Source organism: Haematobia irritans, chromosome 3 (genome assembly GCF_050003625.1).
Source record: "Haematobia irritans isolate KBUSLIRL chromosome 3, ASM5000362v1, whole genome shotgun sequence".
Lineage (NCBI taxonomy): Eukaryota > Metazoa > Arthropoda > Insecta > Diptera > Muscidae > Haematobia > Haematobia irritans.
Genome location: NC_134399.1, coordinates 8,251,551 through 8,269,615, shown reverse-complemented (window position 1 = coordinate 8,269,615; position 18,065 = coordinate 8,251,551). Strand labels below are relative to the sequence as shown.

General features: G+C 33.8%; 3 protein-coding genes across 5 annotated transcripts; 2 read left to right on the top strand and 1 right to left on the bottom strand.

Annotated features, from left to right (window-relative positions):
* Nucleotides 1–730: 730 nt before the first annotated feature.
* On the top strand, nt 731–5,866 carry LOC142228327 (uncharacterized). Of its 3 annotated transcripts, none has more exons than XM_075298719.1 (6): nt 731–1,930; nt 2,000–2,796; nt 2,991–3,246; nt 3,329–3,552; nt 3,693–3,924; nt 3,990–5,866. In XM_075298719.1, exons 1-6 carry the CDS (start codon nt 1,340–1,342, stop codon nt 5,193–5,195), a joined length of 3,306 nt encoding a protein of 1,101 aa, XP_075154834.1. In that variant the 5' UTR covers nt 731–1,339; the 3' UTR covers nt 5,196–5,866. The 3 variants fall into 3 exon arrangements, with proteins under 3 accessions (XP_075154834.1, XP_075154833.1, XP_075154835.1); XM_075298718.1 differs by having other exon boundaries at nt 732–1,930; nt 1,988–2,796; XM_075298720.1 differs by lacking the exons at nt 2,991–3,246; nt 3,329–3,552 and having other exon boundaries at nt 734–1,930; nt 1,988–2,796.
* Nucleotides 5,867–10,914: 5,048 nt separating this feature from the next.
* Nucleotides 10,915–15,364, bottom strand: ras (Inosine-5'-monophosphate dehydrogenase ras). The gene is made up of 5 exons (XM_075298448.1): nt 15,242–15,364; nt 14,782–15,107; nt 14,538–14,688; nt 13,774–14,425; nt 10,915–12,530 (listed from the first exon to the last, which is right to left on the bottom strand). The coding sequence occupies exons 2-5, from the start codon at nt 14,910–14,912 to the stop codon at nt 11,884–11,886; spliced, it is 1,581 nt and encodes a 526-aa protein (XP_075154563.1). The 5' UTR covers nt 14,913–15,107; nt 15,242–15,364; the 3' UTR covers nt 10,915–11,883.
* An 810-nt stretch (nt 15,365–16,174) lies between these two features.
* Nucleotides 16,175–17,556, top strand: PQBP1 (poly-glutamine tract binding protein 1). Its single transcript, XM_075300485.1, has 2 exons — nt 16,175–16,351; nt 16,407–17,556. Exons 1-2 carry the CDS (start codon nt 16,273–16,275, stop codon nt 17,453–17,455), a joined length of 1,128 nt encoding a protein of 375 aa, XP_075156600.1. The 5' UTR covers nt 16,175–16,272; the 3' UTR covers nt 17,456–17,556.
* Nucleotides 17,557–18,065: the final 509 nt, after the last annotated feature.

Below are 18,065 nucleotides of genomic sequence, written 5' to 3'. Positions count from 1 at the left end.
GCAAGGCACATATCCCAAATGTTGGCTACAATATAAGTTATGTTCGAAGACATAATCGATACTGCTGCTTGTTTATGGGATCGATAACACATTTGTCGATTATTTAGTCATTGCCGACAATTCGTATCGATTGGCCACATTGTAAGATTTTTTGCAATCATAGACATTCCATCCGGAATAACTTATTATCTGGACGGCGCATTAATGTATCGGATAACCTCGATTTGGTTTTATAAAGCAAAATTGTCCGCCGCCGACAGAAAAATATATATTATCAAGCCCGCCTCCGGAAGCAAACATTTAGTATCATTCATTCTCTGGGAGATATCCACGACATTGATTGCGAAACGTTTCATATTTCTAAAATCATTGAAATTAAAAAAAATGTAACCGTGGAAACAAGCTGGGTTTCAACTCAAAAAATAAACACGTATGTCAACATTTATCACATTCTTAATTTATGTGTGCGAGAAAGAGACCTGCCTATTTTTTCCATGCAGAAATTTCAGATTTGCATCACTATCTGTTTGAAAAAGCCCAATACAAAGATTTAGCGATTATTCGCAGGAACACTACAACTATTTCTAGATTGATTGCCAAAAATGAACTCAACGTCGTAGCACCCATAAAAAGGCGAATACCATATGAACGGTCCATTAGCTATTTCAATGTGAAGAATCAACTCTGATTATGAAGCTAAATACAACGCTGACTATCAACGTAAACAACGCCACTTTTAATTGCCAAAAGCAATTTAACAATTGAGTTGTGTGAAAAACTTAAAAGAATTAATCGTAATTTTATTGTATTTGTTCTACCATTTTAAAAAATTACCACCATTTATTGTGTATTAGCATATTACATTAAAATAATTCAGTGAGTTTTGACCAGAAAGTTTGCTGAAAAAAAAAAAAAAATAAGAGCAAAACAGAGAACGATAATTACGAGAAGAGAAACAAACAAATTAACGAAAAACAGAAACCCGACGCAAACTGCAGCAACAACCAGACAAATACTATCTTCACAAAAACAAGAAATATTTCTGGCAAATTGGATCTAACCTCACTTTTCAGTGTATACCGAAAAAAGAAAACGTCAAAAACGCGCGTACTGACACAAAAGCAGGAAATTAGACGATTTGGACAAAGGTATCACAATTAACAAGTGTTTAGTGGAGTTGGCCAAGGAACAAGAGAAAGTATAAATAAATCCACGAAAGGCGTCGTTACACGAACTTGTGTTCGCCCGACCTGATTGTTGGAAGATTTAGCATCTTGAAGTTTTGGGATATTTAGCAAAAATTTCACCCAAAAGAAAGCAAAGTTTCCAGCACATTAGAATGGAAGTCGACGACGCGATAGTCATGGCCGAGCCACCAGCGGCTTTGACAGCAGTAGCAGCTGTTGACAATGACAAAACTGTACTTGGTGTCGAGGAGACTGGTAGTGAGCGAGACACGCCGACAAGTTCTGTGGTCAAGCCGAAGCGTGCCAAACACAAGCACGACCAAGAAGAGCCACCGGGAGATAAAGAAAAGACTGAATCAATGGTTACGGCAACACCAATCAAGCTGGAAGTATCTGGGTCAGAAGACGAGGGAAACAATGACGATGTTGATGGCGATGATAATGGTGCAGATGGTGTTACTAGAGCTGCCATACGCCGCAAATTATTATCGACACCTTTGGAAGATGATGGAATGGCTAATGACGGTTTGGAAGAATACGAAGCTGCTTCTCTAAAAAGAAAACGGTATGAAGTGAGACGTTCAGGATCTGAAGAATGCCTTCTTGGTTTTGACGAACTAAGTGGCGAGGCAGAATTGATAAAGGCAGATGAGGTACAAGAAACAACAGTAGAGGCGGAAAAACCAGCTTTGGTAGAAGTGACTTCTGAAGTCGTAAAAAATTCGCCTCGACCCAACAAAAAGGTATAAATCTTGTTTATTCCATAATGATTAGCAAATCTCATAGTACATTTTTTGTAGTCTCCCCCACAGAAAACTGGCAAATCACCATCACAAAATGCAATGCGTGCTTCATCTAGGTCTCCTAAATACCAGAAAGCAAAATCCCCCGCTCAAGAGTCACCTTCCAACAAAATTGCACAAAAAAGTCCTCCCAAGCCCCACATTGTTGCCGATGCTGAGGAAGCAAATGGTCCTCAAGACATAGAGATGGCACCGGCAGTGCACACTTCTACTTTGGTGGTTTCAGGAAAGAAACCCATTTCTCCTCAAGATGATTTCTACAAGAAACCATTTGAATTTGGATGGAAGCGAGAATTGGTTTGGAGGGCTAACATGGAAGCTAGCAAAGACAAAGCGGATGTTTATTTTATATCACCCAATGGCAGGAAAATAAGAACTCGTAACGATATAATGCCCCTTCTGGAGGGAGATCTGACAATTGACCATTTTTGTTTTGTTCGTGAGCCCTTGGGAGCATCGCCCGATGTGGAAATTGTACGTAGTGCAAAACCTTCATCGCGATCTTCAGTTACAACTGCTACATTGGCGGCAGCGCCATCTCCACCCATAGTAGGTAAACGCGTTTCAAAGCCCAAGGGACCGAAAGGAGCCAGTCCCCCTCCTCAAGGCTGGACACCCAGCAAGGCTTTGAAAGTAAACAATGCCGCTTTACTTAGTGGCACAGGAGGAGCCGGCGGGGCCGGCAGATTATCAATGTCCACTCAGCATCATCAGCCACAGCATGTGGCCACAACTCCCAATAGCCGTAAACAGGACAATACGACTGCCCAAATAAGCAATTCTTCGAAGAGCAGTAAACTGAAAAAGTAAGTGAATCCAAGGGAAATTGAGTTCGTCCTTTACATTCGATTGATTTTGAGTAGACCAAAAATTTATTCGGAAATTCCATGCCTATATTTTTGATAGCTCGCTCTCGTTATTGCTTTTAATTTTGTGTCCTTTAGAAGGCATTTAGTTGCTAAATCCAAATGCTGCCACATTGTTGTCTTTTCGTTTGTAGATCGTCGTCATCTTTTCCCACCTCATCTGCAATATCACCAGGCAATAAAGCCGAAGGTCATTCCTCCTATGACGTTCGTCGGGTTGCCGGTAAAGAATCCTGCAATATTACTTGTGCTAAAGCAGCGGGTCAATTGCCGCAATTACAATGTACCAAGTGTTTTTGCCTCTTTCACCACGAATGCGTGGACATTGATAAGTATACCAGTGACTATAGGACCACATCCAGTACACATGGCCGGGAATACATTTGTGAGGTGCATAAAACAGATTTAGATTATTAAACTGTAGCAGCAAATTATAGCTTAATTTATCTCTCTTCTATGTATGTACTTAAAGGCTTGCTGTCCAAAACCTGTACAAAAAGCTCTCAACCCCTCAACACCACCAAAGTCTGATGGCGTAGGCATTCCACGTGCTTCTGGATCGCCGGTGTTGCCGAAACCCTCGAAATTACCATCGGCAAAAAGGAATCGTCAGGAAAATAAACATCCACAGACAATAGCGGTGGTCAAGGGCAAAAAGTACGTTATGGTAGCCAAGCCTTTGACCCTGCCCACCGAGTGAGTTTTGTAATGTATTGAAGGAGATACGAAGAGAGCGAGCTTTTTTATTTTTTTAGGGATTTAGTCTGTGTTTGTTTTTGTATTACTGAAGTTTCTAATTTTTTGCTGTTTGTTTTTGTTTCCCCCTGTGATTTCAGACATGCCAACGATATTGAAAATGATCTAAAACAGATAAATGAAAGCATCCGTAAGAATCGTAAACAGTCTAATAATAATTTGGAAGGGGGTTCATATAACGCCATTAACTCTCACAACTCTCAAGGGGCCTCTGCGGATCATACCAATAAATTGTTCGCCACTAATTTCTTTGCCAATGTCTCATATGCCTACGATTCATTGCTGTGCATAATGAAATATTTAAAAATACATGTAAGTATGGCACTTGGATAACTCCTACATAGATACTTACCTTTTCCCGCCATATCCCTTTGCAGGAACGTCCTCGTGCCGCTGCCGTTTGTAAACTTTGGAATTTGGCAGCCAAGGATACATCACTTTGGAGGACGGTACGAATGAAAAATTCCAAAGTTTCTAATTGGTCGGGATTTGCAGCTGCTCTAAGGAGAGGGGAAACCAAACATTTGGATTTACGTAAAATGTTACAAAATAACAGTCGCACCGAGGATCCCTGGAATGATTTCTGTGAAAACATTGGAACTGTCTGTTCGCTCGAGAGTATTTACCTTTGTCGTTGCTCGGCCCGTGTGGTGGAGAGTTTATTTCAGAGTAATCGTAACCTTCGTGTTATAAATGCTTTGGCCATTAACGATGATTCTATTAATCTCGAAAATATTGCTCTATTATCCTCATTGGAAGAGCTGCGTTTGCGTACATGTGAATCGGGTGTTTTGGCCGGTGATTTGACTCCCATCTCTGCTCTTGGTAAACTGACACACCTGTCCTTAACGTCTATCAAAGGATTGGGAGAAAAAAGTGTTGAAGTTTTGGGTGAACTCACCACACTGAAATCCTTGGACCTGGGAGAATGTGGCGATTTCGATTCCACCTTTGCCGAAGCAGTTTTACCCAAACTAATCAATCTGCAGCGATTACGTTTAGAAAATGGTCAGGTAACCAATGTGTGTACATTGGAAATTCTAGATGCTGTGGCCCGTCTAGTGCAATTAAATCAATTGGAATTGGTTAACTTCGATATAAAACCAGGCTTTGATGAAAAACTCAGTTTATGTACGAACATAACAAAACTGTTAATCATACCAACCTATATCTCCCAGTCGGCCACTACCAATCAAATTGTTCTAAGTGCCGTCCAGCAAGTTTCTGAAAATCTTAAGGTATTCACCTGGTGTGTGACCGTGGAACTCTTGCGTGTAACGGCTTTGTATGTGGACCAATGTGAAGAATCCACGAAAAAAGAAAAACATCATTTTGATGAATGTATACCAGTGTTGAAACCTGTACCCGGAGCCCCTGCCGAGGATGACGAGGAAGAAACTGAAATCAAAACCAATAATCCCGATTCATCGGCCGGAGAGGAGGGCAACGGTGATGTGCCACAAATTGAAATTTTACCCTTGGACAAAGTTGAAACAATTTTAGCGGAAAATTTGCCTCACACCAAGTTCACCATAGTAAAAGTGCCCTATCACTTAACAAGTAAACAGCAATTAGTAGATTAAATGTGAGCTCTAGGACTACAATGAGAAGATTTTACCCATTGAGCATTAACAAAATCGTACACCTAGAAGAGTGTATGATCACATGTAAGTTGGATATTTATCATACCTTCTAAAGGACCCACACTTTAATGAAGATAACTGGATGAAGAAAATTGTCTTGAAGTTTGCAGAGACAAATATACAATGACAAACTCTATGGCGTGTTATATTTTTGACTGAAATTCAACGTGAACTTGATGAATCCCCCAAAGGATTCAGGCGGGCGTACAAAATTTCAATATATAATAAATTTTAAGATAAAAACAAAATTTTAACAATATTAAATGTAACACAGTATGGATTATGGTAAGGGGTTTAGCAGCGAAATGAAAAAAATCATTGTTGTTATGAGGACAGTGCCAACAACCCGCCTCCCCGCCTACCATCTATTACAACTAAATCATCTTTTTTTAGAAGTATATATATATAATAATAGTAGATTATAGGCTATTAGTTATTTGAAGGCAAAACAATGGAAACAACATGTGCAGAGTATGGTGGAAACAAAAAAAATGTTTTTTTGCAGCGTTTATCAAATAAGTGTTATAAAAATTTTCTTTATATTACCAGCGCTTTGATTTATTACAGCCAAATCATTGAGTGATAACAATAAAAATCAACACATACACAAACGCAGGTACTTTGAGTGGAAACAAAAATATAAATTAAATAATGCTAAATATGCTAGAGCAACATGTTATTTGTTGCAGCAAATGTTGCAATACTTGTGTAATTAAAAAAAATACTTTAATATTCTTTATTATATTATTATTTTTTTTTTTTTTGAAATAAAAATTATGCTTAGAAATATAATATTAAAAAGTGGTCATTTAATAATTTTATGATACTGAATAGAAGGACTATATTTTTTAAAATCTCTTGGGGGGCTAATATTGGCATAGGACATCCCTAATTTTTGAATCACCGGTGTCGATATCGAGTTTCGATTGCTCGAGAACTTTTTCGATTAGTAAATTATAATCGTAAAACATTTGTTAGTTTACATCATTTTGCATATGGGATGAGTTAAAATGTAAGTTTTTGCATCAAATGAATATTTAGGACAAAAATTTAAATCGAATTAATGAGAAACGAAATTCTCGTCGAGTTCATGATCCTAGAATCTAAGCTTAGCAGAGAACCGCAAATGAAAATGCAGTGGAGAAATCGTACACGCACTTACAAACTCATGCACTTACTTGATATTGTTCAAAGATATTGTCCACACATCCCTTAAAATATTCTGAGTAGATCTAGCTATGCCCGTCCTTCGCTTCATTTCCATAATGATATATAGACCCTATACAAACATTTGTCTTCCGGAACCCCTTGGTGAAGCAAAATTTATCTAAATTTGGTACGTTATGTCAATTATACAACCATGCAAAAATTGGTCATTGTTGGTCCATAATTATATGTAGTCTCCCGTATTTGAATTCTTGAACCTCCTGGATGAAGTTCCGATTTTTAAACGGATCGGATAAATTTAGATCCGTTTAAAAATCGGTACATGAATCAGTATTTAATCGCTATCTTCAAGATTATTGAGATGAATTCCATAAATTGGTCCATATATATTTGGGACGAGGTGAAATTCTGAGTAGATTTAGCTTTTTTTTTGTCTGTCCATCTGTTGGAAATCACTGTAACATCCGACATAAGTCTTATAAAAACTGATGCCTAGATTTTACTTCCGCAGCTTTTTGGAGGAGCAAAACTCATGCGATGCAGTTTAAAAACAAATCTTTAATTGTAATAGCCTACCCCTCTCCTCAGATTAGAATTCTAGAGCCTCCTGGAGGAGCAAATTTCAAACAACCCGGTTGAAAATCGATACGTGATGTCACTATATGATCTATGACTTTGAGATTATTTAGATGAATTGTATAAATTGGTCCGCATCGGTTCATAATTATATTAGACCTCATATAAACCGATCTCAAGATTTGACTTCTTGAGCCTCCTGGAATTTCATCTAATGTGGTTAAAAATTAGTATGTGATCTCAGGTCCATATCGGTTTATAATTATATGTATCGCTTCCATATAAACTTATCAAGAACGAAAGTGGCTTGTAGAGCTCGACAAAATGCGGGTTTTTCTGGCCGAAGCCGATATTCGGCAAAAGAAGCAATAATCGGACGAAGCCCATAGTTCAAATTCTGGCATTCTAAATTTTTTTCTCAAAGGCCTTCTTCTCCACCCCTCAGAGGCTTTTCTATGCTTATGTGCCTAATGGTAGTTGGTCATCCTACAAGTTATATGCTGCACTGCTAAGAAGAATTGACTTTCATTTAGGAATTTTTAATGATATTATAGGGCTGGAATATAAAAACAAAACAATTTTTGATTCTTGAAAATGTTTTGGGTAATATTTAAGAACATACAAAATTTATGATTGTTTTGTCCACAAGACGCAAAGTTCAAAAATAAAGACCGACTGCTCTATTAAACAAAATCTTTTCTATGAATATTTCCGCCTTGCAGAAGTTCTCTTATAAATCCATTAGCATTCAAATTCAGACCTAGCTATAACAAGAAAGTATCATTAAGGTGAATTAATATGAGAGAGATTTTCTTAACCCTAAATCCAATATTAAAAATGGTCTCAAGTCCGAGAGAGTTTGGATTTTGTTTTGTTAAAAAAAAAAAAAAATAAATTTATTCACATATGTACTATTGTGTACTTATGTATTTAGATCGCACGCAGTACCTCATCCAAGTCCTCATTCATTTCTATTTTATTCCACAGTTTAGTTGAGTTCCATATGTGCATAGTTGTGTCTGTGTGTAAACTACATGTATTTGCATATGGATGGCTTCGAAAGGCCAGCATAAAGAAAAATTTGAAAAAACGCAATAAATTGACATTGATTTAGTTTAGATATTTTTTTACAAAATAAAAAAAAAAACAAAAAAACAAACACTATGTTATAGTACCATTGCCCTTCAGAGGGATGGTTAAAATGTTCCGCTGGTTTTTAATTGAAGAGTGTTGAATATGACAACCATTTACGTTTCATATGATTATTATTCTTTTAATGGGCCATTGATTTTTCAAGATTGGATCTCATGAAGTGACGTTAGGTGATAGTTGGGAAATACATTTTTTAATAAATAAAAGGAAAATAAAATAAAGAGAGCGTCTAACGACTATGACAAATTTCATTTCATTTATTTTTCACTCTAAATGCCGGTATTAAGATCGCATTATCGCGCCATTTTTTCACGGTTGTTTGTTTTTATTGACCAACCCAACAGACCTATAAACCAAATAGTAAACCTTTACAAAAAATAAAGCTAATAAACAAGGCTTAATAGCCGTTTAGAATCTATAATAATTGGTGCAATTTTCGCTTCACTCGATTCGTTACAAAGTAACCAATAGGTAATGGAGCTCCCGCCTTATGTTATTCGGAACTGTTACTGTTGACTCATGGAAGACTATTCTCCACTAGAGGCGCTATAGAAAATTTTGTCAAAATTTTATTTTTATAGAAAATTTTGCCAAAATTTTATTTCTATAGAAAATTTTGTCAAAATTTTATTTCTATAGAAAATGTTGTCAATATTTTATTTCTATAGAAAATTTTGTCAAAATTTTATTTCTATAGAAAATTATGTCAAAATTTTATTTCTATAGAAAATTTTGTCAAAATTTTATTTCTATAGAAAATATTGTCAAAATTTTATTTCTATAGAAAATTTTGTCAAATTTTATTTCTATAGAAAATTTTGTCAAAATTTTATTTCTATAGAAAATGTTGTCAAAATTTTATTTCTATAGAGAATATTGTCACAATTTTATTTCAATTCAATTTCAATTTCCATTTATTTCGTAATACATAGACAATGAGGCCAAATAATATAGAAAATTTTGTCCAAATTTTATTTCTATAGAAAACTTTTGTCAAAAGTTTATTTCTATAGAAAATTTTCTCAAAATGTTATTTCTATAGAGAATTTTGTCAAAATTTTATTTCTATAGAAAATTTTGTCAAAATTTTATTTCTATAGAAAATTTTGTCCAAATTTTATTTCTATAGAAAATTTTTGTCCAAATTTTATTTCTATAGAAAATTTTGTCATAATTTTATTTCTATAGAAAATTTTGTCAAAATTTTATTTCTATAGAAAATTTTTTCAAAAGTTTATTTCTATAGAAAATTTTGTCAAAATTTTATTTCCATAGAAAATTTAGTCAAAAGTTTAATTCTATAGAAAATTTTGTCAACATTTTATTTCTATAGAAAATTTTGTCAAAATTTTATTTCCATAGAAAATTTTGTCAACATTTTATTTCTATAGAAAATTTTGTCAAAATTTTATTTCTATAGAAAATTTTCTCAAAATGTTATTTCTAAAGAAAATTTTGTCAAAATTTTACTTCTATAGAAAATTTTGTCAAAATTTTATTTCTATAGAAAATTTTTTCAAAATTTTATTTCTATAGAAAATTTTGTCAAAATTTTATTTCTATAGAAAATTTTTGTCAAAATTTTATTTCTATAGAAAATGTTGTCAAAATTTTATTTTTATAGAAAATTTTGTCAAAATTTTATTTCTATAGAAAATTTTGTCAACATTTTATTTCTATAGAAAATTTTGTCAAAATTTTATTTCTATAGAAAATTTTTGTCAAAATTTTATTTCTATAGAAAATTTTTGTCCAAATTTTATTTTTATAGAAAACTTTTGTCCAAATTTTATTGCTATAGAAAATTTTGTCCAAATTTTATTTCTATAGAAAATTTTTTCAAAATTTTTTTTCTATAGAAAATTTTGTCAAAATTTTATTTCTATAGAAAATTTTGTCAAAATTTTATTTCCATAGAAAATTTAGTCAAAAGTTTAATTCTATAGAAAATTTTGTCAAAATTTTATTTCTATGGAAATTTTTGTCATAATTTTATTGCTATAGAAAATTTTGTCAACATTTTATTTCTATAGAAAATTTTGTCAAAAATGTATTTCTATAGAAAATTTTTGTCCAAATTTTATTTATATGGAAATTTTTGTCATAATTTTATTTCTATAGAAAATTTTGTCAACATTTTATTTCTATAGAAAATTTTGTCAAAATTTTATTTCCATAAAAAATTTTATCAACATTTTATTTCTACAGAAATTTTGTCAAAATTTTATTTCTAAAAAATTTTGTTAAAATTTTATTACTATAGAAAATATTGTCAAAATTTTATTTCTATAGAAAATTTTGTCAAAATTTTATTTCTATGGAAAATTTTGTCAAAAATTTATTTCTATAGAAAATATTGTCAAAATTTTATTTCTATAGAAAATTATGTCAAAAATTTATTTCTATAGAAAATTTTGTCCAAATTTTATTTCTATAGAAAATTTTGTTTCTATAGAAAATTTTGTCAAAATTTTATTCGTATAGAAAATTTTGTCAAAATTTTATTCGTATAGAAAATTTTGTCAAAATTTTATTTCTATAAAAAATTTTGTCGAAATTTTATTTCTATCGAAAATGTTTCAAAATTTTATTTCTATAGAAAATTTTATCAAAATTTTATTTCTATAGAAAATGTTGTCAAAATTTTATTTATGTAAGAATTTTTTTACAAATTTCATTTCCATAGAAAATTTTGCAGGTTTTTTTGATTCTTCTCATATATAATGTAAGTGAACCCTTATATTTCTAAAAAAATACAAACTCATTTATTTTTTTAAATATATTTTTATTCTTTAAATACTATGGAATATGTGCATATTTTTCACATATTTTTGCATATATAATATATAGACTTTTAAAATGATTAACATTAGTATGATTATACAATTATGTATAGTTACAAAATAAAATATATTGGCAACATCAATTTGTTTTAGGGCATTATTGATTCTTATTCACTTTTTGAATACACATTACTCTTTTTTTATTAGAACCTATGTAGGAAATAAAAACTAAACTATAATTATGTAAAAAAATATGAATAGAAAATACAATGATTGGGAAATATTTTCTAAAAATTAAAATTTTCCTCCGATTGTTATGGGTTGTGTAAAAAGGGGTAGATCTAAGTTAAATCAGTTTGAGATTGTTCAAGGGATGATTTTCTTTTATATCAATTTGAACTTTTGAAAATACATAATTTTTTGTTTGGGGTGTCTATCAAAGAACTGCTGTTAATATAAGTACGACAAGGAACAAGAAAAAATATCAGAGGGTTTAGCGTCGCTTTGGAATAGAATAAAATAAATCGATACATCTATATTTTTTTTTTTTTTTGCTGTACAACTTGAAGAAATTTTAGACAATAATTAACATAGATAAGCTATAGCTTCGTAGTGGTATAAATGAATACATCTATATTTTTGTTGTATGTTGTTACAGCATGAGTAAATTTTTAGATATTAACTGCACTATATATAGCTTCGAAAATTATTCAGATTATAATAATCTATAAGTACATTGAGTTTTTTCTTTCATGTGTTCAATATGCTCCTCGTTTTATGGGAAATTTATCTTGTTTAAAATGTGTCCCATAAATACTGCTACCCATTGATAGATTTCTTCTTTCCATACGACCGACGCTTGTGCTTGGCATAGATTCCATTAGGTTACTGCTGCCACCGCTGATGTTTTTAGTTTTTTGTGTTGCCCCTTGTGTGAAGGGGAGTGAATGTTAGAAGAGCCTCTTCTCATAAGAGAATAGACCATGGACATTACCCTCCAATTGAGCGGAATGGGTACGTTTCATAAAACGCAATTTGCCTGTGTAGATGGAAGCACGCAATTCATCAATAGAACGGGAACCAATATCTTGAAGACTGTGTTGAAGACCCACTTCCAAGTAGGGTAGATAACGTAGAACCGAGCCTTTGTCAACAATACTGCCACTAACACCTTGGGCTACTTTTAATTTATCCATGTCATTGTGATAGTAACGAGACATGGCAGCACCTTTAGCGTCACGCCTTTCCATGGCTTCCAATGAGCCCATGCCACGATATTTCTTTAAACGTACACCATCAGAAAAGAAATATTCTCCGGGAGCCTCTGATGTACCAGCCAACAAAGAACCCATCATGACGGCACTTGCACCCAAGCACAAAGCCTTTACAATATGACCAATGGACTGTATACCACCATCTGCTATAACTGGTACACCGAATTGACGGGCATAGGTTGCAACTTGGTAGACTGCTGTAGCTTGGGGGCATCCACAGGCCATCACTTCTTGTGTGATACAAATGGATCCGGAACCCATCCCTATACGCAAAGCATCAACGCCAGCATCAATGAGATTTTTCGCTTGGGCACGAGTAACAACTGCAATTGAAATGTATCAAGCCAAGAGAAAGGAAGAAAAGAAAAAGAAGACACCATATGGCATGGCTTGTGATTAGGATGGTGATGAATATACTACACATGCAGTCCACATAAAACTGCACAAATTGTAAACAAATATTAAGAATGTATAAAGATTGTGGAGTTACTTGTCATAAGCCCTTTAAACAATGAAGACCATTAACACTCGAATCGAGGTACAAAAAATAAAATCGAATGTTTTGATACGAGTTTTTGGGAAATGGAAAATTTTATTCATTTTGATTTATTGTCCTTGTGTTGGCTTTTTAAACCAAGCAAAGATGGTTTTATTTAAAGCATACCGAATAAAAATACATTTTTTCCAAATTTCGAAAAGTCGGTTGTAATTTTGAAAAATTTTCGGCTTTTGGGATTATTCTCCTTTTGACGAAGAGTTGCGACATTTCTACTTTTTTGTTCATATTGGCTAAAAATTTTTCTTTTCAATAGTAGGTTTAGAATATGATTTATTTTTTACGAATATGAGGATGAATGTTTTTCATTTATGTTCTAAAGATTTGTAATCGACAATATATGCAACAGGATGGTATACTTCCCATGCACCAAATTAACCAAGAAATCTTTTATAAAAAATGCTTTGAGAGGATTATCTCAAGTAATGCAATATTTATTTTCACAACAACATTGTCATAAAAAAGTCTGCTTTCAGTAGAGCAAACTCTAGATTCTTCTCCTAATATCGATCGATTGAATTATTCAATTTATGCCAATTTCAATTTTAAGTCAAATGGTTTAGATTTAAAAAAATAGAAAAAAAAAACAAAAATATATGTAAGCGTTTACAAAGCCTTGGGATTGGGTCTTGGTGTTTTTATCGTTTGTTTATAATTCCCCAAGGTAAATTTCTACAATGGAATAATAAAAACAACCACCTAGATCTTACAATAGCTAAAGTCTATACTCAATATTAATTGAATGTATATGAGTTTGTGCATTATCAGTTGATTGTGATGGGGGCATTTTACGTCATGAAATTGCAGTAAAAACGTGGTCTTTATACTTGTTAAAAAAAAAAGAGTCCAATCAATATGGAAAACATAAAGATACAGATACTATTTACTACGACTTTGATAGGTTTACCAAAAATATTTAGGAATATAAATTCCCCTCTAATTGGAAAAAATAATAAAAATTAGATATAAGAACTCAAAAGAGAAGACATTTACTTGTCTCATTTACTTACCATTTCCTCCTATGATTTGCAATTCCGGATAAGTATTTTTAATATATTTAATCATGTCAACTTGATAAATGGAATTGCCTTGAGATGAATCCAGGACAATGACATCAACACCGGCAGCTACTAATAATTTTAAACGATCTTTATCCTCGGGTCTGGTGCCAATGGCGGCGCCAACAAGAAGTTGTTTGTTGCTGTCTTTCGATGCATTGGGATATGAACGAGCCTTTTTCAAATCAGTGCGAGCTATAAGGGCCAATAATTCACCTTTCTCATTGACAATGGGTAATTTACCCTTTTTGCTCTTTTCCAAAATGTCATTAGCCATGGGAAGGTTAATGCCATTGGGAGCTGTTATAAGATCAGTGGTCATTATGGTGCCTAATTTGATTTCAGGCTGATTTTCACGGAAATCAATGTCACGTGACGTCACAATACCCAATAGTTTTCCACCCAATTTGCCATTGGCTGTAATTGGATAGCCAGTGAATCCATTTTTGCGTCTAGCCTCTAAAACATCACCCACCGTATTATCGGGAGACATACATGAGGGATCGCGAATGAAGCCGTGTTTATATTTCTTAACCTTATGCACCTCGTTAGCTTGATATTCTGGTGTGCAATTGTGGTGTAAAATACCAATACCACCACCCAACTGAAAACAAACGGAAAATTACATTATAGCTTCGGTTTTAATAGTGAAAAGTTTATACGTAGTAAAAAAAATGCATAAAGTGAATTTATCAGAAACTACAATGTGAACTTACCGCCATTGCAATTGCCATATCAGATTCTGTCACGGTATCCATGGGTGACGACACCAAAGGGGCTCGTAGTCGTATCTTCTTTGTAAGCGGTGAACTCAAATCAACTTCTTCGGCAGTGAAATCAATATAACCGGGCAGTATAAGAAAATCACTGTAAGCCAATGAAAACAAAACAAACACATTAGCACTCTTCCTCGGTCAGGTGGTGAACTGGTTTTTAGTTTTTACAATATGGAAGACTTACTTGTATGTCAGACCCTCTGTTGTGGCAAATAATTCTGAACACGAAAGACCATCCTGGAGTTCATCGTCTGCCTCAACACCATTACTATTGGTCGGTTTAAATCCATTTGTGGGTACAACGGCCGCAGACATTTTGAATCTCAGGTAACTGAACTTGATGAAAGAATGATGTACTGTGCACTTGTATTTTTTTTCTTTTTTGGCACCCAAATTATCCCCAAGACGTAATAACGTTTTTACAAAGCACACAAAAGAATACTTCTCTATTACAACCAGAGAAGTCAATAATCTCTTTATTAACTATTTATTTTGTTTGAAAGCGGGCTTCTGAAAATGGAAATAAATTGAAATTAGAACGATATATAAAATATGGTACATGAAATGCATTTCCACAGAGAATTTCACACATGTCCTATGTATCCCCCCAACTCATCCCCTTCAAAGAAATTATGCACCGTTACCTTCTGCTCTCGTCAACGACTCAATTCCAAATGAGAGCGTGCTAAGCAGCATACAGCGTGACAATTTCCTTTTTTATTGGAGTATGGTAACCCTAGATTTCCCCATCCTTCTCGTCTATCAACAAGCGGTTCGTACGTGTTACAGAGATTGCCATCGTTTTCAAAGAAGCACATTTTCCCGAAGAAACGACGAAACCTAAATAGAAACGTGAGATTCTAATGTGGCACAATGGAATCACTAAAAACTGTCTATGTAACTACGCCCATTGTCTTGTAATAATACCACGTTCACATTATGCTCTAAATATCCCTTTTTCGATATTTCCAAATCGCCTTGTCAATATTTAATAGGAATATGTTTGTTTTGATTTAGAAAAATAAACCGCAAAAACATTTAGATTTGGAAATACTAATGGGTCTCACCATAAAGTTGAAAACACTCAAAAGCGATATCAATTTTTTTCTAAGTAGCGTTCCATTTATTATAAATTTTGTATCACTCTATGTGAAAAAAATATATACAAAATAAAAAATTGTTCCAAAACTATAAATATCACAGACTTAGAATGTCCCTACGCTATAAATTCTCTTTTTTTTTAATAACTTATAAGAAACTGTTTACTGTTGGTGTTTCACTAAATATTAAACTAGCTCTCCTAATATTAGTGAAGGCACAATACTTTCAGAAATTTTTGGTACTTTTCCAATTACAGTTGACGAGTAGTGTTATTTAAAAGTATATGTTAGCGATGGGGATAAAATCGATCATTGAAATGACGACAGAAAAAAAATATGGTCGGGAAAGTTCTAAATTATTAATTCCAATTAATTAAATTTGTTCATTCAAAGGCCACACTACCTTAATCATGAAAACAAAAAAGCTCCAAAACTAAAAATTGTAGAATATGATTTTAATTGTTGGCCTGGCAACACAGTAATTCACATATGGCAATTGTCAAAAAGACGATATTGTTTGCAACTTCATTTTTGTCAAATAAAATTATATTTTATTTATATTTATAAATAAAAAAATGAGCCTACCACCGGCCTTACTTGCCAGGCTGGCTCAGCGTGGCTTAGTTAAAAAACAGAAGGTGCAGAAGGAAAATGGTAAGAAGTGTACAAATCTAAGGGCCATGTTAATTCACAATTTTCAATTCAATAGCTCCACCAGACAATGAAGAGGTCATTGCAGAGGATTATGATGAAATGGATACGGATACACATGCACAAACTAATTCCGATGATTATCAGTACCCGTCACAATACGATTTGGACCAGGATACTGTCCGCAAACCTGCCGAAGACAATAATTGGTTGTCGCAAATGAAGGCACGAATGGGAGAAGCAACTACGACAGCAGGATATAAGGGTTGTCCGAATAAATACAATATATGGCATAAATGTACTTTGTACTGCGTTAATCGTTGGTCCGAGGGAATAACGAAGCCTTCTCCTGAATATATGAAACGTTACAAGCGACTCATCCGTAAATATCCTTTATCAAAAGGATGGGTGGAAATGTACGATCCTGGTTGTGGATGTTATTACTTTGCTTGTGAAGCTGATAATGTAGTATCATGGTTACCTCCTACCCATCCAAAGTCAGAGATAACAAAATGTGCTGCAGCAATTAGAAGACAAATGGAGGAATCATCCGGTGATGCAGTGGCTGCTGATGATGACGACCAAAGCGACAATGAAGCGGAAGAGTCAGCTCAGTCGCGCCACCATCGTGAAGTGGAAGAAATAATTAGTGCTTCTTTGAAATCCAATTCTCCTCGCACATATGACTCTCATGAATTTCCATCGCTTCAAGAAATGGCTGATAGTCCTTCTGTTCCATTGCCTAGAAAACAGAAATCTCGTGACTTAGATAGAGTACCCCGACAAAGAAGAGACCGAAGTGAACGTGATCGGAATGAAAGAGATCGTGACCGTGATAGGGATAGGGAGGAACGGGATAGAGATAGAGACCGCGATCGCTATAGACGTCGTCCAAGAGAAAACGTTGATATAGCAGATCCCATGGATCCTAGTTCATATTCGGATATCCCTAGAGGTAAATGGTCGGATGGCTTACAAACTGGCGGAGAAGAGAGGAAAAAGAGGTCTGATGATTCATCATCCAAACGTAATAAAGGTCGCGACTTTCGTGAAGATACCTATGGCAATGCTAACTCAGGAGACGAGGATGAGGATGATTATCATTAGTATGCATAAAGCATAAAAACCAAATGTATACATATAAATTAGTTTTATTTTCAAAAGTATGGAACTCAACAATGACCAGTAAATAAAAATAATAAAAAAAATTATTCGTTGAAGTATTTTGTGTTGCGACGAAATTAGAAAATGATGGTTTTCAAAAAGACTAAATTGAAAATTTTGCGTTGTTATCGATTCTTTATATCTTGCTCCCATAACTGCTGTTACGAAAATTCCTGTTAAATACCAATAAAACTGTTTGCAGCTCCGCTACTCATAAGAAATGCATGGCTATACGTTTGCTTACAAAAAGTCCTGGAGACGTTGTTATCGATTGTTTACATTTTTTATCCCACCGGGCTTAAAGGCCGGTGTGCACTTCTAGCGGAAATTTTGTTCACATGCCAATAACACAGTTTTACAATGTATTTTTTATCGGAGCAAAATGTAAACAATCGATAATAACGTCTAATGAAATTTTCTTTAGCAAATATATAGCAATGCATTTCTGGCTGGAGGTGCATATCGGCTTTAAATGGAGAAAATGTAAACAGTCGATAATATCGGGTTTACTAATATGTGGCTTGCAAAGGTGTGAATGTATTTCTTATGGTTA